This window comes from Theropithecus gelada, chromosome 8, assembly GCF_003255815.1.
Source record: "Theropithecus gelada isolate Dixy chromosome 8, Tgel_1.0, whole genome shotgun sequence".
NCBI classification, from domain to species: Eukaryota; Metazoa; Chordata; class Mammalia; order Primates; family Cercopithecidae; genus Theropithecus; species Theropithecus gelada.
In genome coordinates this window covers 70,256,036-70,279,305 of record NC_037676.1, presented here as the reverse complement: position 1 = coordinate 70,279,305, position 23,270 = coordinate 70,256,036, and the positions used below count along the sequence as shown (strand labels likewise).

General features: G+C 36.4%; 1 protein-coding gene across 2 annotated transcripts in view; it reads right to left on the bottom strand.

The window, feature by feature from the left end:
• Positions 1 to 23,270, bottom strand: part of PREX2 (phosphatidylinositol-3,4,5-trisphosphate dependent Rac exchange factor 2) — a 290,803-nt gene that overhangs the window by 217,860 nt on the left and 49,673 nt on the right. For both annotated transcript variants that reach the window (XM_025394082.1, XM_025394083.1), the window contains exons 2-5: positions 12,004 to 12,075; positions 10,216 to 10,338; positions 7,775 to 7,879; positions 2,593 to 2,694 (exon numbers count right to left, since the gene is read on the bottom strand). In XM_025394082.1, the coding sequence (XP_025249867.1) occupies positions 2,593 to 2,694; positions 7,775 to 7,879; positions 10,216 to 10,338; positions 12,004 to 12,075 (402 nt within the window). The remainder of the gene's footprint in view (positions 1 to 2,592; positions 2,695 to 7,774; positions 7,880 to 10,215; positions 10,339 to 12,003; positions 12,076 to 23,270) is intronic.

The following is a 23,270-nucleotide window of genomic DNA, read 5'->3' as shown; positions in this document are numbered from 1 at the left end:
AACAAATCCCTTGGGATTCCAAAATCAGGGTCAGGAATAACTGCAGTTATGAGTACACAGGCAAACTGAGTCAAGTCAGAGGTCTGTAGGGATTCTCAGAAAGAAAGGAGACACATTTGCAACAATACTCCCTCTGCAGAGCTGGGGACTCCTGTGTCAGCCTCTCTGAGGCTTTTTATGGCTTAAGCAAGCAACGCTAGACTTCTATTTCTTTAATAAGGAACAAACATTTTCAAATAAAATTTACACAGATACCCAATTTATGGAATTGACAAGAGTTGTATTAAACTACATTTTTAGTTCAAATTCAACATTTATTTCTTAAAAAGCAAATCAATAAAAACATCAGTTAATATGTCTCTAGTATTTCTGAGTATTTTTTGAAGTTTAGATGCCAAGTAGTAATTTATATTAAAATAAATTTAATATAAATTTTTGAAAAATAAGTAGTAATTTATATTAAAATAAATCAGAATCAAATAGATATGAATAAAAATGGCTAATACTTATAACGTACATACTATGTTAATTGATTTTATAAAATAGTTAAATTAATCATTATTATTACATAATCCTATACATATGCATATATATGTATTCAGAATACACATGCATACATACGTACACACATTCCTACAGGTCTATGCTATAATTTCATCATCATCATTATCATCATCATCATCATCATCTCTATTTCATAAATGAAAAACCAAGGCATTAAGAGGTTCGATTACATGTCCAGTAAGCGCAATACTTGGGATTTAAACTCAGAGTTCATGTGCTTAACCACTATCCCAGGCTGCCTATCCTGATGTTATGGTTCCAAAAAATGTAGTTTCAAAAATTGCTGTCTTGACCTATTCATAGGTCCGTTGCAGTATGGGCAGTAAGTAGTTGGCACCTTACAGTATATTTTTCATAATAAAAATTGTGGTTACTATAATGAGGCAACAAATCTGCAACCATTAGTGGGGTGTTTTACATCTTCTAGAGGCAATGTTTTCTTAGCAATCTTATTTCACATTCTATCATTTATTGCCTCATGCGACCCACACTATTCCCTTTAATAATAATTTTAAATTCTGGCTATGCAATTATACAATTTTGACCATAATTTCATTAGCATCACAAAGTCATCAAAGTTTAAGGAAATCAAAAATATACCAGCAGTGGATTTATTTAAAATAAAAGGCCCTGCAAAATGCTATATAAACTAGTCATAATGAACTTAATGGGATCTATCTTGAAGCTAATGCATTTCCTCTAAATAAAAGTTAAGTATGTTTTATACAAAGAGCACCAAAAGCTCTTTCAGTGGCTTTTCCACTGAAAATCTGTTTCCTACACTATATATAAATTTGTGACAAAATGACCACTTTTTTCCAATACGTATGGTCTGCCCTTCCTTTAGAATATCAGACTCTTTAAAATAATTTTTTTTTTTTTTTTTTGAGACGGAGTCTCGCTCTGTCGCCCAGGCTGGAGCGCAGTGGCCGGATCTCAGCTCACTGCAAGCTCTGCCTCCCGGGTTCACGCCATTCTCCTGCCTCAGTCTCTCAAGTAGCTGGGACTACAGGCACCCGCCACCTCGCCCGGCTAGTTTTTTGTATTTTTTTTTTTTTTAATTTATTTATTATTATCATACTTTAAGTTGTAGGGTACATGTGCATAACGTGCAGGTTTGTTACATATGTATACTTGTGCCATGTTGGTGTGCTGCACCCATCACCTCGTCATTTACATCAGGTATAAATCCCAATGCAATCCCTCCCCGCTCCCCACTCCCCATGATAGGCCCCGGTGTGTGATGTTCCCCTTCCTGAGTCCAAGTGATCTCATTGTTCAGTTCCCACCTATGAGTGAGAACATGCGGTGTTTGGTTTTCTGTTCTTGTGATAGTTTGCTAAGAATGATGGTTTCCAGCTGCATCCATGTCCCTACAAAGGATGCAAACTCATCCTTTTTTATGGCTGCATAGTATTCCATGGTGTATATGTGCCACATTTTCTTAATCCAATCTGTCACTGATGGACATTTGGGTTGATTCCAAGTCTTTGCTATTGTGAATAGTGCTGCAATAAACATACGTGGCCATCAGAGAAATGCAAATCAAAACCACAATGAGATACCATCTCACACCAGTTAGAATGGCGATCATTCAAAAGTCAGGAAACAACAGGTGCTGGAGAGGATGTGGAGAAATAGGAACACTTTTACACTGTTGGTGGGATTGTAAACTAGTTCAACCATTATGGAAAACAGTATGGCGATTCCTCAAGGATCTAGAACTAGATGTACCATATGACCCAGCCATCCCATTACTGGGGATATACCCAAAGAATTATAAATTATGCTGCTATAAAGACACATGCACACGTATGTTTTTTGTATTTTTTAGTAGAGACGGGGTTTCACCGTGTTAGCCAGGATGGTCTCGATCTCCTGACCTCGTGATCCGCCTGTCTGGGCCTCCCAAAGTGCTGGGATTACAGGCTTGAGCCACCGCGCCCGGCCAAAATAATTTTTAAAAAGATCATCAGCAAAATATGTAGGTACAAGGAAATGGCTACAACGAGGTAGCACATAAAATACCTTCAAAATGAGAGGGTACTTGCATATTCTTTGTATTGGTGTTACTAAATATCCTTCCAAGGGAACATCTGTGTTCTTCCGTCCTCCAAGCAGCATGCAGTTCTGGGGTGAAAATAATCATAATTAATTACATTTTTAAAATCTCAGGCAGCAAAACATTTTTCTACCATAAAATGCTGAAAACTAGTGAAAGTATATGTCTTTATATACTTTCTTTCTCTAAGAAAAGCATATTCAGTCACAAACACTCACAGAGAGACAAAGAGAAATACTAGTTACAAAACTGTTGTGAATCTGTATCTTAAAAATTAATGTACTTATATTTCCCTGAGTATGAAGTCTGAGGAAAAAGAGGTGGAGAAAGAGAGAGAGAGGTGAATGAATGGATGGATGAATGGATGGATAAGTGGTGGATAAACAGATGACTGACACATAAATAGATAGATTGATTTTGCTTATAAAGAAAGGTATATTATGTTGTAGAAGGGCAAGTATCAAGACAGTTAGGTTCTAACTCAGGCTCTGCAACTGACAAGTGATACAACTTGGGCTAATTTCAGAATTCTAGTTTTCCTCTCCATAAATAGGGCAGGTTTTAAGCAAATTATCTCTGAGTCATTTTTTGCTATCACACTGCACCAAAGACGCTGGGCAGCCAGTGTCAGAGAAGGAGGTCAGACAGGATATCCGCAGAGGCAAGGTGAAAGAAGAAATCTCAAAATCAGGAATCAGAGTGGAGTGATACTGAAGCAGCTTTCTTTGATGATAAAGTGGTGGTCAAGAGAAAACTGACTCTGAAAAATAAAACCTCCACCTTCATAAGCAACGTGCAATGAAACAGACTTGAAACTTGCCCAAACCTTCTTTCTGCAGTGCCTACAACAGACAAATTATTTAATAAATATCTAACAGAGGGAGAAGAGAGCCCCTCAAATATCAAGCTAAGTTAGCAACTTTCATACTACAATTTTCAAAATACTGTTTCAGGTTCATTGAGAGGAGAGGCTGAGTGTTGATCAGGAAAGGATGCAAAAGGAAGACCGACAGTAGCAGAAAAATTTTCTGCTGTTCTGAGCAACTGAATATCAGCTTCAATTTGTGGTCCAAGTCAGCAAAATCAGCACTATGAATGTAACTTCACCCAGACCCCACAGATGACATAGCAGCAAACACATGCTCTTACACAAGCATCCTCTTTGGGGGTTTCGCTTCCTACTGCAATCGGGTTACCAAAATATTCTTTCAAACTATATTTGGTATTTTCCCCCAGAGGAATCCTATGAAACACAACTATCTACATCTCGTTATATTTCCAGTGATGTTTCCGTTCCAGTATGTTAGCATCCCCGTAAATTACAGCAGCCGTCCCCTCACCTACCTCTGGACTGAAGTGCCCTAAAATCACTCAGGGTTGTCTAGCCCACTTTTATTGCCTTGTGTATTAGTACTGTATAGATTGTGAACTCAATTCATAATCCCACAGGTTGGCTACCACTTTAGACTGGCTTAGGAGAGCTAGCTCCTTACACATACATAAAGAATATGTTTCCTGACCAGGTACAGTGGCTCACGCCTATAATCTCAGCACTTTGGGAGGCTGAGGTAAGAGGATCGCTTGAGCCCAGGAGATCGTAGAAAAATGAAAAGTGCATCAGGAACCAAGAGGAAACATTAAGCTTACCAACATGTGTGTAAATTGGAGTCAGTAAAGAAGAAAACAAAGGGTCAGATAAATATTTCTAATATAATGGCTAAAAACTTCCCAGATTTGATGAAAAATTAATCTATAGATTCAAAAAGCTCAACTATAAATAAGAAATGTACAACCATCCCCACATCTAAATACATCATTGAACTACTGAAAGAAAAACACAAAGAGAAAATCTAGAGAGCAGCAAAAAAGAGAAAAATGTCCCATCATATAAAGTATAACAACCATACAATTATAGCAGATGCCTTATCATCAGAAACAATGGAAGCCATAAGGTAGCAGAATGACATATTCAAAGCGCTGACTGAGTAAAAAATCTATCAGTCCAAAAGTTCTATGTCCAAGTAAAATTATCCTTCAGAAATGAGGGCAAAATAAAGACATTCGCAGATTTAAACAAAAAAAAAAAAAAAAAAAAAAGACTGAGCAAAGTCATTGCTAGTAGAAATGACTTACAAGAAGTACTAAGGGCTGAAAAGTCTAATATCAGAGTCAAATACACAGGAAGAAATAAGAGCACCAGAGATGGTAAGTATTTATATAAATATAAAAGACTGCAGAAAAATATAGAAAGCAATAATTGTAACACTGTGTTGTGAAGTTTATAACATATATAATATATATGGCAATAATAGCACAATAGAGGAGAGATGAAATGGAACATTTTCCATTTCTACTCAGGGAATATTATAGCCAAATTTCCCCTATATTTAACTGGAATTAGGTCAGTATTAACCTAACATGGATTTGATATGTTAAGATGCATATTGTAGTTCCTAGAGCAATCACCAAAAAAACTCCTAATAATACAGTTTAAAAATTGAGAGGAATCAAAATGGTACACAAAAAATGCTTGATTGACACAAAAGTAGGTGGTAAAAGAGGAACAAAGAAACAAACAAAAAAGACACCTAGGAAAAAATAATAAAATGGCACATGTAAATACCATCATATTGATAATTACATTAAAAACAAACAAACTGAGGACCCCAGAGACTGTCAGACTGGATAAAAAGCAGACCCAACAATATGCCATCTGCCAGAGACATTTTAAAGATCCTAAATGGCTTGTAAGTAAAATAACAGAAAACGATATAACATATAAAGATAGTAAGAGAGCTATCACAGCTATATTATTATTAGGAAAAATAGACTTTAACAGAAGAAATACCACAGGGACAAAGAAGACCACATGATGATAAATAGAAATATGAATATAACAATTATGAATGTGTGCATATCTAACAGAGTCCCAAACTACAGCAAACAAAAATGGACAGAGTTAAAGGGTAAAATAGATAATTTAATTATACATGGAGATTTCAATATCTCATTGTCAATAATTGGATCATTAAACAATATGAATAATATGAATAGTAATTCATAGCATTGTCAATGCATATAATTCATAGCATTGTCAATATATATGAATATTATTATTCACATCATATAATATGAACTAGAAATATAATAAAAGTTATCCAACATAAGAAAGAACATCTACCAAAAAAATCAATAGCAAACATCATACTTAATGCAGAAGGACTAAATGTTTTCCTACTGAGATTAGAAATATGGCAGGGGTACCTGCTCTTACCACTTTTATTCAACACTATACTGAAGGTTCCAGCCAGTGCAATAAGGCAAGAAAAAAAAATAATTCATCCACAATGGAAAGGAAGGAGTAAAATCATCTTTAGTATCAGATAATTGATCCTATATGCAAAATACCCTAAACAAGCTACAAAAGAACTACTTAACAAATACATAAATTTAAATCACAGGACACAAGATCAATAAACAAAAGTCAATTAAATTTCTATATATTAGCAATGAACAACTTTAAAATGACATTAAGATAATTTCAATCACAATAGCATCAAAAGGGGAAAAACGAAGGGAAAAAAAGTAAGTACAAGACCTGAATACAGATTTCTCACATATGACAACAAAAGCATGGTCGTAACAGAAAAAAAAAATGTAATAAATTAGACTTCATCAAAATTTAAAACTCCTGATTTTAAAAAGATGATATTTTAAAAGCGAACAGACAACACTGGGAGGAAATATTTGCATATTATATATCTGACATAGGACTTAGCTCTGAAATAACAAACATTTATAGCACAATATAAAATAAACATCCCAATTTTTAAATGGGTAAAAGATTTGAATAAACATTTCACTAAACAAGATATGAAGAGTTAATAAGCACACGAAAGCATGCTTAATGTAATTAGTCACTGGCAAAATACAAATTTAAACCACCATGAGATAGCACTACACACCCACTAGCACGGCTATAATCAGAAAAACTGAAAATGCCAAGTGTTGGCAAAGATATAGAGCAACTGGAATCCTCATGCATTGCCAGTAAATATGGCACAGTCACAATGACAAATAGTTTGGCAGTTTCTTAATTAGTTAAACATGAGCTTATCATACAACACAGACATCAATTCCACTTTTAATGTCACCCAAAAGAATAAAAACATTGTGTCCATTCAAATACCTGAACATAAATGCTCATAACAGCATTATTTATAGGAGCCCAAACTGGATCCAGACCCAATTTTCATTAACTGGCAAACAGATAAACAAAATACAGCATATCCATACAATAGAACAGTATTTTGTAATTAAAATGAATGAAAATGGATACATTCTATAGCAAGAATGAACTTTGAAAACATTTTACTAAGTGAAAGAAGTCAGGCACAAAAGATTGCATTGTATGATTCCACTTATATAAAATCTCCAGAAAAAGCAATCTATAGGGATGAAAACAAATCAGTGTGTGCCTGGTGCTAATGGTGGGAACAGAGATAGGCTGGAAAGGGACATGGAGGTCTTTCCGAGGTGACAACAATGATCTAAAACTGAATTTGGGGGATGGCTGTACAACTCCACACTCTGCTCAATATCACTGAATCGCACAATTATACTCTGCTCTTCACTAGCGATTAGTTTGCCCATGACAGTCAAAATACGCATTTATTTGTGCTAAGCTAAAGAAATTAAACACATATTTTTGTTGTTTTTATGAAAACAAAATAAGAAATGTATGTAGGAGAAAGGTTAAATTTTACACTTATTTTCTACCATATCCACGATTTGCTTCCTTCCTGTTACTGCCCTACTTACAGCTCTCTCAGCAGAAGTAAAGGACGCCCTACGGAACTGGGGCTATAAAGCAGTGATGAACTCTGGCAGAAGCCTCTCTCACTAGGAACCTGTGGGGTCTCATAGATAATTCATCATCAACCACGAGGGGGCATTAGTGGTACTTCCCCAAACACAAGCTGATCCCAGCTTTCACTTTTATTTTTATCAAAGGACTCTTGCTTCCTCACCTGGGGATGCTAACAGAGGTATCCCACAGATTTTTACACCATATTGATGCTATTCCTCAGTTCTCACTGGACCTAACAACACATATCAACATACAGTAACACATAAATATACACTTACCAAAAGAAATGTCCGGATTGTTCTTATTTTGTTGAGTTCAAGAAGTAATTTTTGTGCCTTCTCATGGTTACTACAATATTCATCATAGATACGAAACTTGTCTTTCTGTGAATTCATGTAAAAAGAAATTAGTCATTTGATTCAGCATTCTGCAATTTTAACCTATGTCATATGCATAAAGAAGCTTCAGAGTGCTTACTACGTTTTAAGAGCTATACTGCGTGTATACAGCTATATATAAATTTTATTTATTTTCCCTGGCCCATGAAGAATAGCCTAAAAACGGAGATAAACATATATCAGTTGTACTCTATCGTGAGGAATTCAAGTGGACAAATGAACCAAAGGGTGGCAAAGCACAGAAAAGAGAGGGCTGAGCTTTGTCATGAGGATTCAGTTACAGCTTAAAAAGAGGAAGAAATTACATACATATTCTTGCTGTTATTTATGAAAACTGAATAAGGACTGTGTGCAGAAGAAAGGTCAATCAATCTGAGCAAGGTCCAGGTATATAAATCCATGATTCCTAGGCAGGGAGAGGGAAGAAAGTCATTTAGGTGAAGGCAAAAGCAAGTGCCAGATCATATAGAAATAGAGAAACACAGGACCCTGTGGTTCATATACACCAGTCTAGACAGTTGTGCTTAAGAGAGTAACAACCTGAAGAATATCTAGCAACAAGCAACTAAGAGAATGACAGACCCTGAAGACACCACGTCTGAGAGGTTGTTTCAGAGAGTCATATTTGTAGGTATAGAAAAGTCAGGAAATCATGAACACTTTCAAACAGCGTTATGTTGTAAAGGACTGACAGTCCTATGTAGCTCCAAATATAAAACTAGGACCTTTAGGTGGATGTTGCAAGGGCAGTGATGGGCAGATTTTGGATCATCATGGAGATTTTCTAACAGAGCTGTCACTAAAGTAGGAACAAAATAAACAGCCTTCATAGATAAATAGGAGATATTCTTTTAAAACAAGAGGATTTGTACCATCATGATCTCTAAGCTCCCTTCTATTTGTAAGATTTTCTCAAAGTGCCTTATCATCAAAAGAGTACCAATAAAAGGAAGACACAAAAAATGTATTGATCAAATATTAGAACAAAAGCGTGCCCACTGAAATTTTAAAGGCACGCATTTAGAGACATTAAGTGCTACTTTCTCTAACCAGCAGAAAACGTATTGAATCACTTATCTCAAGAAATGATACGAGCCAGAAAAATAAAATAAACTTCAGAAATAGTTTAGCTAAATTCAGGGATGACAGATTCATAAAGTGTTACTAAGGAAATGGATGTCAGGGGTGCAAGATTCCCAGGCACAGCCCCGGACTGAGATAGCAACTACTCCAGCTGGCAGAAGATTCTGATTCTTTTGATTCTTTCGTGAAAGAAAGCAGGCTTAAGTGAGTGGACACAAACACCCGTGGCTTCCAGCTGTGCCCAAGAAAAACACAGCTTGATCTTCCTATACCCCATGAGCCTCTCCTTTTAATATAATTATTGTTATGACATATTTTTTGATTATAAAAAGAAGATAGAGCTTGCTCACTACATAAAGACAGATTTTGAAACTACTATCAAAACCTTTCTAAAAGACTAGATGGAAAATTAAAAACACACAAAATTTGATTTCTATGACTAAATACTCTTACACATTTTTAAACAAAACATTAATTGTCTAGCATTTTGATAAATACATGGATTTATACTGGTATTCTCAAAATTAGCATCAACGCAATAGTATAAATATCAGCACTCTCTCTTTTTTTTTTTTTTGGTGTGAATGCCCTTTAGTTTTGAAAACAATTTTCACTACACAGGTGTCTTTTTATTTTGCAAATTAATTGCATAAATAATTTCAGGGATTATATATAAAGAAATAAAAATGATCATATAGGCACAGGATGTATCATTTGAAACAACTGAATGCCGGCTGGTTATTGCGTCTGCACTGCTCAGTACAATCTTCTGAGAAACCATCCTTGGGGAAAATTCCTGCTACTGGGTTTATTCAACTCCAGGTTTGTCACAAGTTGATTAACAAGGGAACATTCTGACTAATAAAAGGCTCATCATGCCATTATAGGAGTGAGGATTTTCTGCCTCAAAAGAAAAATGCTCTATGTTTGAGAGAAACATAAAAATTCATTCATTATGAACAGCCTGAATATTCATTAGAATTCAAAGCTACAGAGGATGCGAAGAACTAACTTGCCGGGGAAAAGAAAAGGCTGTTTATTCTTCAGTAAAATGGATGATGTGAGGCACTCTCCCCTTTTCTGGCTCTAAGTGGAAGATTTCATTGGCCTTAAAAGACCCCAAACTTTTGGTGTCAGATTTTACTTCTAATACTGAATGCACAATACCACTATGCCAAGAGCTAAATCTTAAAATCTAGGGGAAAAGAACTTTAAAAATAAACAGAAATTTATCCTACAAAGTGAAGAAAGCAGGTTCCCACTTCTTGTTGAGCATTAGGTTCGGGGTGTAAGCATTCTTCCACGACTTTTAAGAATTCTTTATGTACTGCAAGGATGTCTTCAATGTTTGAGAACAACATCTGTAAATACACAAATGTGTAAGTAAGCTCAGTAGTGAAGCAATTTTTTTAAGTCTATGATAGCATAGTGTTCTGTCTCCAACCCGAAAACTGCACATCCATGCCTTCTTCCCACCTTGCCAGCAGAGCCTCAATTTTGTCTGGACGTCCCCTCCACGCCGCTGACACAACTCTGGGAACCATGAGCCCATGGCTGGCTCTCAAGGCAAGGCCTCGGTTGCCCAATCCAAGCCAGGTATCCCACTCCCTTCTCAAGGCTGGGCTGCAGGGAAACCAGCAGAGTTGCCAGCAGGCTTTTCTGGGAAAGGCATCTACGCTACTAAGAAGGGCACACCAGAATGGACAGTCCTCTTTACCCTCTGGAAGGTGCCACATGTAGAAGTAAAACCTGGGACAGCTTGCAGAGTCATTCTGCAGCCACAGGAAGAGCCAGCTTGAGCACAAAGCTGATAACCTGGGTGGCAGTGATTAGCTGGAGAGGATATAGCGACCTTGCTGGCCTCTCTGGGTCACAGGTGCTAAACCTTCTTCTCTGTCTGGAGTCCCTGATATGTAAGCCAAAGTGTCTTCAATTCAATTTGAGTAAGAGGTTTCTTCAGCTTACAATCAAAAGCAAGCTAACTAAAATATTCTCCTGGGAGGAAAAGTTAAAAGTTAGGCCTTTTACTCATGGGGAAATAGAGTCAGAAGAACCTTTAAAAATCCTTAGAATGTCCTGTATTTCCAGCAAAATAAAACAGTAAGTTAGCATCATAAATATCAGGAATAGTACATAAAAATTTAAATGAATAATCATTATAGTATAATTAATTTTCGTTCACCATCTTTTTTTTTTCAAAACTGTTCACAATTTTCCTTCCTTGCAGTTTAAAAGAAACGATTATACATCTGTTTCTGAATTAAGGATATTATGTGGAGTGAACCATTGAAATCTTTTGTTCTTTAGTGATCACAGAGACTGGAAGTCATGTTTGCCCACACCCTGCCTTCCTGAGCCACCTCTAACAATCCTCTTATATGGCTCAGTTCCCTCCTTCTCAAAGACATTGAGGATCTTAGCCTCCTATTTATTTATTTATTTATTTATTTAGAGACAGAGTCTCACTCTTGTTGCCCAGGCTGGAATGCAATGGCACAATCTCATCTCATCACCACCTCCGCCTCCTGGGTTCAAGCGATTCTCCTGCCTCAACCTCCAGAGTAGCTAGGATGACAGGCATGCGCCACCACGGCTGGCTAATTTTGTATTTTTAGTAGAGACAGGGTTTCTCCATGTTGGTCAGGCTGGTTTTGAACTCCTGACCTCGTGTGATCCTCCCACCTTGGCCTCCCGAAGTGCTGGAATTACAGGCGTAAGCCACCACACCTGGCCACCTCCAATTTATTTTTCTTCCTCTGTTCAAATGTTCCCAAGGCCTTGGTAAAAAAAAAAAAAAAAAAAACACCTCTATGACTTTTCTGTCCTCCTCTTAATCTCCCATCTCTTTTCCTAAGCCCTGTTTCTCTTTTTAAAATTATTACCAATACAACTGACAGGCACAGCAACTTGTAGTGGAACTGTCGATCAACTGAAGGGCTGTGAAGTACCGTGAAGTACCATGGCACCAGCAAAATTTATATGTAGGAAACTCATGCTCAGGTTGAGGGCCAATTGTACCTCCTCACCTTCACTGTTTCTTCTGTCACATTTTTGTCAACTTTTGATGCTGCACACTGGTTCATTCGGTGTAAGAATGCCTGCATGAAACAAGAAGACATTATGAAGTTAACATTAGGTTAATAAAATGACTGGGTGTTGAGCAGAATTAAACTAATTTTTTTACAACAAACCAAAGTGTACAAATCAATTTGTTGAGTATAATTGTTTTGTTGTAACACAGAAACCCTTGTGCATTGCTGCTCCTATCTGGGAATTACACTTCCTTTACAATGTTGGGATAGGGCCAGAAATCATCAAGTATGTGTAAATTAAATTTATCCAAAGTTGTAAAGTAAGCATTTAGAGTCAGATATTTCCTAAACTTCTAAGACTTGCAAAGCACAAGAAGACCAAAATTTAATGGAAAATAGCATTTCTAATAAAACAACAAAAGGGCCAGAGATTCTGAAGTGATCCTCTTTGAAATTAGAGATAGATAAATAGATAGAAGATAGGTAGGTAGGTTGAGGGACTGATTGATAAAATAGATGATAGATAGATAGATAGATAGATAGATAGATAGATAGATAGACAGACAGACGTCCCTGCCACTGTTTCCCAGGAAGACACTTCAAGAAGGAATGAAAGAATTTCCTTTCCCCTCTATCGCCCACCCGCAGCCTTTTAAGAAGCCAGAATTTAAATTTCTGGGTTCAGGTCCAGGCTCTCCATACCTCTATGGTAGGCAAATAAGCTCTTTAGTAATTCAAAGATTTGGACTCTTCTCAGTGGTCATTAAGTTTTGACCAATGGCTAAATAGACTATTTTTTTCACAAAGAAAAATATGAGTAGAATAATTTCATTATATTGAGCCTTGAAAAAGAAAGTTTAGGGGAGAAAAAGGAGAAAAGAATTTCCATCTAGCAAATTTGGTTTATGTCCTCAAGACACCATCTATTATCACCCTCAGGACATGGCTAAGAAGAGTATAAAATGGTACAATATTTCAGAGGGCAACTTGACAATATATCTCAAAATTTTAAATGGGTATTTCCAGCCAGTATGGTGGTTCACATCTATAATCCTAGTGCTTTGGGAGTCCCAGGCAGGATCCCTTAAGGCCAGGAGTTTGAGGTCAGCCTCGGCAACAGAGCAAGACCTTGTCTTTACAAAGATTGTTAAAGTTTGCTAGGTGTGGTGGCACACACCTGTAGTCCTAGTTACTTAAGAGGCTGAGGTGGGAGGATCACTTGAGCCCAGGAGTTTGAGGCTGCAGGGAGCCATGATCACACTCACCACTGTACTCCAGCCTGGGTGACAGAGTAAGATCCTTTCTCAAAAGATAAAAATAAAAATAAATGGGCATTTTCTTGACCCAGCAATACTACTTCTAGGACTTTGTTCTACGAAAAATATTCAAACAAGGGGATTCATTGTATTTATTACCAAAGTGGAAAAATTGGAAACAATCTAAATGACCATCAATAAAAGAGTCATTAAACAATTATGATATATTCAAATTATAGACTACTATAGCAAAAGTGCAATCATAAATGGAATGTGATGAAAACTATATATACACGTACATGTGTATATGACAGATGTCTATAAAATGTTGTCTGTTGAAAAAAATTATTAAGTAGCATATTTGCTACATACATACATATATGCAGATGCATACGAATATATACAGATATACAAATGGATAATATCAGTGTGTGATAATATTGAGAAAACAGCAGGTGGCATTTCCCAAAATGCAATGGGTAGTTCACGTTAGGTAATAGGAAATTGACCTTTGTACACTTTCTAATTTTTGTAGTTTTTAGCTATAAGCATGTTATAACTTATATCAAAATAGGAACAAGACTATTTAAAATAAACCAAATGAGCCACAAGATCTCACTCCTAGCATGAACTTCAGAACCACATTTATTCCTGATTCAACCAGTTCATGTTTCAGATTCTGTAACTACCATGTCAGAGCAGAAGGAACAGCCTCAATTCTTCAATTTATTTCATTTTATTTAAATTCTTCAATTTATTTCAACATCAGCTGAAATAAATAAAATGAATATGTATTGGATGTCACTCCAATTTGTCTATTGGGAACAAGTGATATAATTTTTGAACTCTTATCTAAAATTAATGATAATTGGTGAAAAAATTAGAATTTTCTAACTTTAAGTGCTCAGGTTATTAGTATTATTATGTTTAATTTTTTGCTTTAGTTTTGTTTTTCTTGAATATTTTCCACATACTCATTGCAAAAGTGTTCTTTATATCATTCCATTTACTCTTAAAATAACATGGTGGTTTATTTGCCTAGTTTACATAGTTTACATTTCATATTGACCACATAGTAAACAGGTAACCTCTCGTGCAAGCAAAGCTTAAACTTCACCTCTACATTTATAAACCTTTTCTTCATAAACTGAACTCAGTCACATTCTGAAATGGATAAATTAAAGTGAGGAAGCAGTAATAATGAATCAAAATATGAGTTAGAAGGGAACATACAAACTAAGAAAGTAAACCATGTCTTTATCTGATTTTTTATCTTCTTATTCTCCATGACAATATGGAACTTTTTGTTTAACTGTGTATGAAAGGAAATCTGGAACTTGTTAGCATTTCTGACCAAGTATTTCTTTTTCCCAAGGTCCTCATTTTATACAACAGTGAAGGCAGATTTTAGATGTTTGCTGAGAACGCAAAATCATGAAAACTGTTTGACACTTTTTATAAGAGGTTTAAATCTTCCTTCCTAAAGCTAGGAATAAATAGGTAATTTCAAAATCACCCTTTAACAACCAGTATCTATAGTGCCCTTTCAGACTCTGTTAATTGGCACATTTAATCCTTCTTATATCAATCAAGGAAGCATCAGTAGCCTAGTCACAAAAATACATGAAGGATTCTATACATTGTTTTATCTCTGCATTCATTCCCACTTGTCCAAAATTTCATCAGAATCAGATAATATTCATCTTGACACACATATATTTGAAATCGAGCTGTGGAAAATAGCTTTTTATGCTAGTGAGTTTTAAATTTTTTCTTGTGTTTAAGACTTGGAGAGTTTCTTCCAAATGCAGATTCCTATCCCCAGAGGTCTGACTCAGCAGATTAATTTAGGATCCAGAAATCTGCATTTTGAGCACGACCTCTAGGTGATTCTGATGTAGTTGGTCCAGAGATCATCTTCTGATGAACATTTCTTTATGTTTATTCTTTCAAAGACTAAAAAAAAAAAAAAAAAAAAAAAAAGCCGACTAAGAAATAAATGAGTCTTAATAGGAATATCGGATTTACTTGTTTCACTTTGACTTTCAACTCAATGTCAAACAGTGGTTGTTTCTATACAACATACTCTCACCCAACAACTTGGAATGCCGGTACCCTACAGAGGACACGCCTCCCACCCATGAAAATCACAGTCAAGGCTGCATTTAACTGGTCCCAATAATCTCTGAAGGGTAGGGAGATGCAGACACAACACAGATGAGTCAAAGACAGGCTAAGTTGCGTTCAGAGGAAGTGAGGCTCTTGTAGATGCCCCTCCGAGGACCTTTCAGCTTGCACGTGTGTGAGCATGTGCTCCATTCACCAGCATTCCTCTAACAATGGCTCCACAAAAAATATTCCTAGATTTCACTCTAGTCATGGGCTTTTCTCAGAGTACTCTTTATTTTCTCTTTAACAAAATTGCTCCATATTATCTCGTATTTTTGGTAAATGCATATGATAAATATTATCCACCAATTAAAGTTTAATAAAGCTAAAAATGTCACCAATTTGCTATCAAGAATCAAAAGGAAGAAACTCATTAAGATGAAATAGGAAGATGACAGCAATCTCCCTTATCCGTGTCTACCCATTTGTGCTGTTGCTAGTTGAAAAGTAAAGCAAAGCTCACCATGGGCTTCATTCTCAGAATGCATTTTCATATGTTATGATTTCAACATACAAAATGATCTCTTTCAACATATTTTTGCCCTTTCTACTCTTTTCATCAGTCCAGGCACACACAGATCACTCTCAAAAGTCCTGCAGATTTTAACAATTTATACTTTTAATTCTAGATACCCAATGCCAATCTGAATTTCATATCATACAGCACTAAACCTTATTACTCCAACAAATATTCTACATTCAAAATCCTGAATGTAGACTATTTAGCAGCACCCTGTCACCTTAAAGATTTGGCTATTTAATATGGATACAGATAGACAAATTGTGTATATAAAGGTGAAATAGGAAAAACTTAAGAGGGACCCCACCGTTGCAGGAAAAAAGACTGTACTAATTTCATGAAAATAAACGAGAAAAAAACAATAAGGGTAAATATTTTCCTTTTACCCTTTAATTTAAAACAATATTATCACATCACAGTTCTTTGGAAGATAAGGGTTTTGTCTGGTCCTAATAAACGAAAGAAGTTTGTCATTTGGGTTTGCATGAACACCTGGTTGGTACTGGCATCACTGGAATGGAGAAGATTGAAAGTGAAGAAGGTTCTGGGGTGGGAGAATCAGAGTTTGTTCTGGACCTGTTGGGTCTCAGATTTCTATTGGGCGCCAGTGTGGAGATCATGAGTAGGGGGTTAGCCATTCCAACGTGAAATTCTAAGGGAGGGATCAGGGCTTACAGTAAAAAGCCCTGATTGTCACTGGCACAAAGATGTAACTCAGGGAAAGCATATATAGAGAGAAGAAATGACCAGCCCTAGTCCATTGGAGACAGTGTGGAGATGGGGAAGACAAAAGGCACAAGGACAGGATCATTTTATATATTTGTTTACTGTCCGTCTCCCACATTTGGATGGGAGCTTCATGAACACAAAGCCTATCTGCTTTGTCCCCTGGGATATCCCCAGCACCTACAGCAACATCTGGCACTTGGTAAGTGCTCAATAAACTTCTGCAAAGACTGACGACTTTTGTTCTTAACTCAATGGTTTTCATTTATGAAGACCACCAGACTTCATTCCATTAATTTCCCTAGTGTATTAACTTCCCAAATATTCATTAACAACTTGGAATATAGGATAGCACATAATCTTTTCCTCTTCTATCACCATATGATGTGGTTTATCAGTCTTGATATTATTGACATTTGGAACTAGATTAAACCTTTATTTAAATTAAAACCTTTGTAGTGAAGGACTGTCCTGTGCTCACAGGATGTCTAGTAATCTCTTTCCCACTTGGATACAATGAACGATAATTATAAAATGATGTTACTTTGTTCCTACAGAATATGAGCAGCATCTTTCCATCTTTGAAATAGATCGTGGTTTGTCCCTAAACTTCCATGACAACATTCAATCCACACAAAACTCCAAAAACTTACAGAATAATAAATCACTTGTTAGTAGTCCAGTAGTATCTAAGACTCAGCCTCGTGGGCATCCATCACTCTACAAATCGTTAAAATATCCCACACCTGGATTACTTAAATAAATGCCTAAAGAGATTGCAGTGATTCCCAAACAGCATGTCTAAATCCCCAGTGAAAGCCTCTTGACTGTTGCTGTTTCCTTGCCATTCAGAAACAAAAGGATTTTTGTGTCAGTTATTGAGAGTCTAGTATCTGCTCAATTTCCCACCAAAAGATGTTTTACTCTTTTTCAGACCAATTATTAATTCAAAATGAACATCACTATCATCTCAGAGCTTAGGTGAAGATAATTTTTCATTATACCATCCAAATCAAAAAATAAAAATAAAAACCTCCCTTGGCTGGAACTTGACCAAGATGTGAAGATAACTACCACATTGTTATAGTGTATTCTATTTGACCTCAATATGACAAAAAATAAATATGAAAGAACTGTGTTCTTCAGGAATTTTCAGGGGAAATAATTCATCATTTGTCAGCATACGATGGGTACATTACATACCAGGCACAGAGTTGTGAAGATATTTAATACTTGGGTGACAGGACAGTCAAGAGTAAAACTGAACAGAAGATGAAACAGAAATCAGGACCATTACTGATAGAATTACAGTTATGCATAAAATTACTAAAATCAAAGGTGAAAGTGAGATGGCTGCAGTGAAATACTATAATAAATGCCACCTTTTCTTAAGTGTGTTTTTTTGTTAATTTCTTAAATGTTTAATTTTGTTGTTGCGTTTAACTTCCAGTTTGTTTCTGCAGTCTTGACTCCCACAAACTCATCTCACACCTCAGCCTATAAAATTATTATTTTAACAGGATATTTTGCTTCTTTGGCCTAAAGCAATGAGTTGGTCTAAAGCAGAGGTCGAAAGCAGTACAGGAGTACAGGTAGATTTTAACACAGCACTATGTGGTTAAAACATTGATTCAGGCCTGGCGCAATGGCTCACGCCTGTAATCCCAGCACTTTTGGGCAGATCAGGAGGTCAAGAGATCGAGACCATGGTGAAACCCCGTCTCTACCAAAAATACAAAAAAATCAGCCAGGCGTGGTGGCGGGTGCCCGTAGTCCCAGCCACTCGGGAGGCTGAGGCAGGAGAATGGCGTGAACCTGGGAGGCGGAGCTTGCAGTGAGCTAAGATCACGCCACTGCACTCCAGCCTGGGGCACAGAGCAAGACCCCATCTCCAAAACAAACAAACAAACAAACAAAAATTGATTCAATTGCTAACATTTTTAAAAAATAGTAGTATTCGTATAAAAGTCAATAATTACAGCCTCTCTTCAAACACTTGGAGAAAATTGACACAGGGCCTATCTACCTGAATAAGTTGGAGCTGAAGAAGTTACATGTTCCCTTAATTTTGCCACAGTCACCACTACGCCCTGTCATCACGTACACCAAAGCTGAATGTTAATTGCCATGTATTCTAATAGTAATGTTGTTATTTTTTTTTAATACAAAGCCCATTTTACTCTTTTTTTTTTTTTTTTTGACTTGGGAATCTCTGTAGCCATAGCCATTTCCACTTCCAGCCATAGTCTTAAGGTTTTGTCAAGGTTCTTTTGACTCATAAATTTTTAATACTGATCATTCCAGAGTTCTAAGTTTTAAAATAGCATTTGATCTTGAAGTGCTTGAGTGAAAATGTACTCCCATGATCAGAGAAAAAAAAAAAAGCTAAAACAAAAATACTTAAAAATAAACCTAAGAAAATTGGTGCATGTTTTACTTAACTCTTGGTTCCCCGAGGAATCTAAAATTAAGCGAGATATTTACTCTTAGAAGTGATATCTTTTGTTAGAGATAGCTCTGGTAGGCATGTATACAGCTAGTTTTCTCAAGGATTGAAACAATTCCATATTCTTTATTTAATTTTTTTAAATAAAGTAACTTTTTGGCAATAAATTCTTATTGGTGTATTCATTCCAAGTATCATTTGATTCATGAAGATCTTGGGTTCCTTGTATTGTTTTGGGTGATTGATGTCTCTTTCCTGAATGGTCAGGGATGCACCAAACCCTAGGGAGAAATCAGTTTCAAAAAGAATGAAGATTAGGAAGTGTATGATGTTTATAGTGGGCTGTTTGGAAGCTTTCAAAATTAACCCACCATCTTCCTCCCCGGACACACCTAGAAATACCCACTCAAACACATACAGATGCAGGATGTCTCCTCAGGGTGGAGTTCAGCTCTGTGGTGAGCATTTATGAGAGGCCAGATGCTTTTAAGTCTCAGTTTCCTCACCCATTAAATCAGGTTAATAATCAAATGTGCCTCACAGAGAGGTGGAGATGATTACATGGAGGTAATGATAGTTAGCACTTTGCAAAGTGCTAGCACACAAATAGGGCCCAATAAATGTTATCTGATATTTCTGCCACTGAAGCTATTATCACTATCCACTATTACTACACCCACAGCCATAGTCCCATTACTTCTACTGTGGTAATTATTACTAACACTAGAGAGAACAGAACTAAGGGGTAAGTTAAGACCCCTTTCTCCTCCTTTCTGCTCCTATATTAACAGTAAATCAATCCAACAGACTCTACTTTCTGGAGAAGTCCTTGATATCAGAACAAGTATTATAATTCAAGGTATTGAGGCAAAAATTCTATGTTTATTTTTTAACAATTGGATCTTCCACAATGTAGTGGATCTTTTCTGCTCAGGATCCCAGGCTAGCCCCCAGATGTTTGGTACACATGTCAATCTCTCTATTCATACATTTATCTTCCACCCATTGCAGAAATTTGGAGATTCACAAAGAGTAGAAGATACAAAAAGTTTATTAAGGATCAAACTCTAAGGTACTAATAGGGATTGTTGTCTATGTCTTCCATCCTTGAAAGAACTTAGAGCACAAGGTATTAATAAAAATGGAAGAATGCATGTGAAGTTTGGTCAGACCACAGCTTTAATTTCAATGAGATGTCACAAGAACAAGGCATGGACCAGAAGCACACAGGCTGGAAGTAAAATGACAACCTCATCTGACAAGACCTCTACAGAAAAGCCAGGTTCAGAAAAGAAGACTATTCCTCTGGAAGCTGCCTTCTTCTGGGTGCTATCATCTCTTTACAGCACCAATGGAACACTTAAACAAAAATAATTTATAAGGCGGGTTTACAAAATTTAAATTAAAATGTATTTATGTATCATAAGTCATTATACATGTAAAGAAACTTAATGTCAGATGAAAATAAACTTTTAATGAGGCTCAGAATTATAACAAAGAAATAAAGATATTTCATATATCCCACAATTTTTCTCGTATCATTTCATATAAAATTATGTTTCATGGTGTCAGCTGGTGAAAAACATGACACAAAATGGATTTCTAAATGCAGTTCAGAAGCTTACATGAACATAATTGTAACTTCTTTCTTAAAAGCTCTCTGTTAAATTGCCTTATTTTTAATATTATACAAATATTTATACAGAGATGCCAGTAGACAATTACGTCTCCCATATAATAATACTTCATATTGTGCTGGTCAGGAATTTACGTTGATATCAGATCACTTGAACAACACAGCACAATGAAAGAAAAGGGTAAGTGGGAAGTACAAAGTACATTGTACAGATAATAGTCTCAAGCACATATTTTTCTCTGGCACAGGAAACTGGTCATTTCCCGAATTTACAGTGCAGAACACTATTCCTGTTTTAGTCGTTATTCAAGAATGCAGTTCCCATGAAAAGGAAATGTAAGCAGTGGAGAAGGAAAAGTATTTAATGCTAGAAAACCCAGAGAAATGAATGAGGATCCCAACCTGAAGATCTGTTGCTGCCCGACGGCCACTACCCCACTTCATCTCACACTCTGATCTAACTCACTGTGCAATCCATGAGGTATAAAAGGAAGATTTATAAACTGGTTTCATAATAAATATTTATTTCAATTAACATGAATTTGTTGTATTCTTTAAACACATTTATTTTGTGTATTAGTCCACTTCCATACTGCTGTGAAGACATACCCAACACTGGGTAATTTATAAAGAAAAAGAGGTTTAATGGATTCACAGTTCCACATGGCTGGGGAGGCCTCACAATCATGGCAGAAGGCCAAGGAGGAGCAAAGACACATCTTACATGGCGGCAGTCAAGAGAGTGTGTGCAGGGGAATTCCCCTTTATAAAACCATCATATCTCATGAGACTTATTCACTATCACCACAACAGTATGGAAAAGGCATGCCCCCATGATTCTATCACCTCCCACCGGGTCCCTCCCGTGACACATGGGGATTATGTGAGCTACAATTCAAGATGAGGTTTGGGTGGGGACACAGCCAAACCATATCAACTTGTCTCCAACTTTTATACCTCAGAAACTTAGGCACTTACTTTATCGTTTCTTTAAAACTGACTTCTAAAATTGTCCACCATCATCCTTAAAACACATTTGACTGAAAATACATGTCAGTATCCTATGGCCCTTTCTGACTCACCTTATTCTCTCCTTCTCTCATGACCAAATATTGTCTTTACCCTCTTCATTCAACATATCACCCCTTCCTTAGTCTGCAATTTGCTTCCTTTCCTTTTCCATTTGACTCATACTCTATTCTTAAAAGGAATTAGTATAAAGTAACTAAAACGGTTAGTGCTGGGCTGATACGGACAAATATTAATAGATCGACGGCACAGGGACAGTCCAGGAAATATCCTGAGTATGTAGAATTTACTATTTGAAACAGGTAGCACTTCAAATCAGTGGGGAAAGAATGCCAGGTATTGGGACAGCAGGCAGTCCAGTTTGTAGTCTTTACCAAAATATGACAGAAGTCAGCAACATGAAGTGGTGAAGAGCTTTCTGGAGCCACTCTGCCTGGGTTTGAATCCCAACTCTGCCAACTACTAGATGTGTGACCACACAAGTAACTTTACCTCTCTGAGGCAGAGCTTCCATATTTGTAAGATAAGAGTAGTATGGTATCTACTCCTATAAACTTGCTATAAGGAATAAACAAATTAATATATGTAAAGTAACTGAGGGCTAGGCGCAGTAGCTCACACCTGTAATCCCAGCACTTTGGGAGGCCAAGGCGGATGGATCACGAGGTCAGGAAATCAAGACCATCCTGGCTAACATGGTGAAACCCTATCTCTACTAAAAATACAAAAAATTAGCCAGGTGTGTTGGTGGGCACCTGTAGTCCCAGCTACTCGGGAGGCTGAGGCAGAAGAATGGTGTGAACCCAGGAGGCAGAGCTTTCAGTGAGCTGAGATCATGCCACTGCACTCCAGCCTGGGTGACAGAGCAAGACTCCATCTCAAAAACAAAAACAAAAACAAAAAAGTAACTGGTATATCGAGTGTCAATGTCTGTGTTTGCTGTTATTACTATTTTTTTTTCTATTTCTTATAACCAAATATCCTTCTTCAATGCTGTTTTCATTAAATAACAGCAAAATTTCTGAAGGAAGACCTTCCGAAAGGAGAACCATCCTTTTTTACTCATCCACATAGCAAGCTATATCAATGACATTAATAACCAACTAGGAGGAACAACTATTGTATATGTATAAATATGTAAAACATTTTTAAACTGCTTTTAAGTCATTCATTACATTTTATTCATAATTTACTTTGTAAAAATCTGTGTAAGTGGTCAAATATCTGAAAGCATTTTCTTACAAATTCAAGAAATATGAGAAAAACTAAATAAGCTCAACTGTGAAAATCTGGGATAACAATTATTATCAATAATCCTTTTATGTTTCAAAAATCAAGAAAAAATAAAATATGGAACATCATAAATACTTCTACATACTTCATGAATTAAACAGCAGCCAACAAAATGCTCCTAATGAGTTCATTTCTATGAATATTGGCTTGCAGCTCCGTTGACAGCTGAATATTCATGAGGCTAGT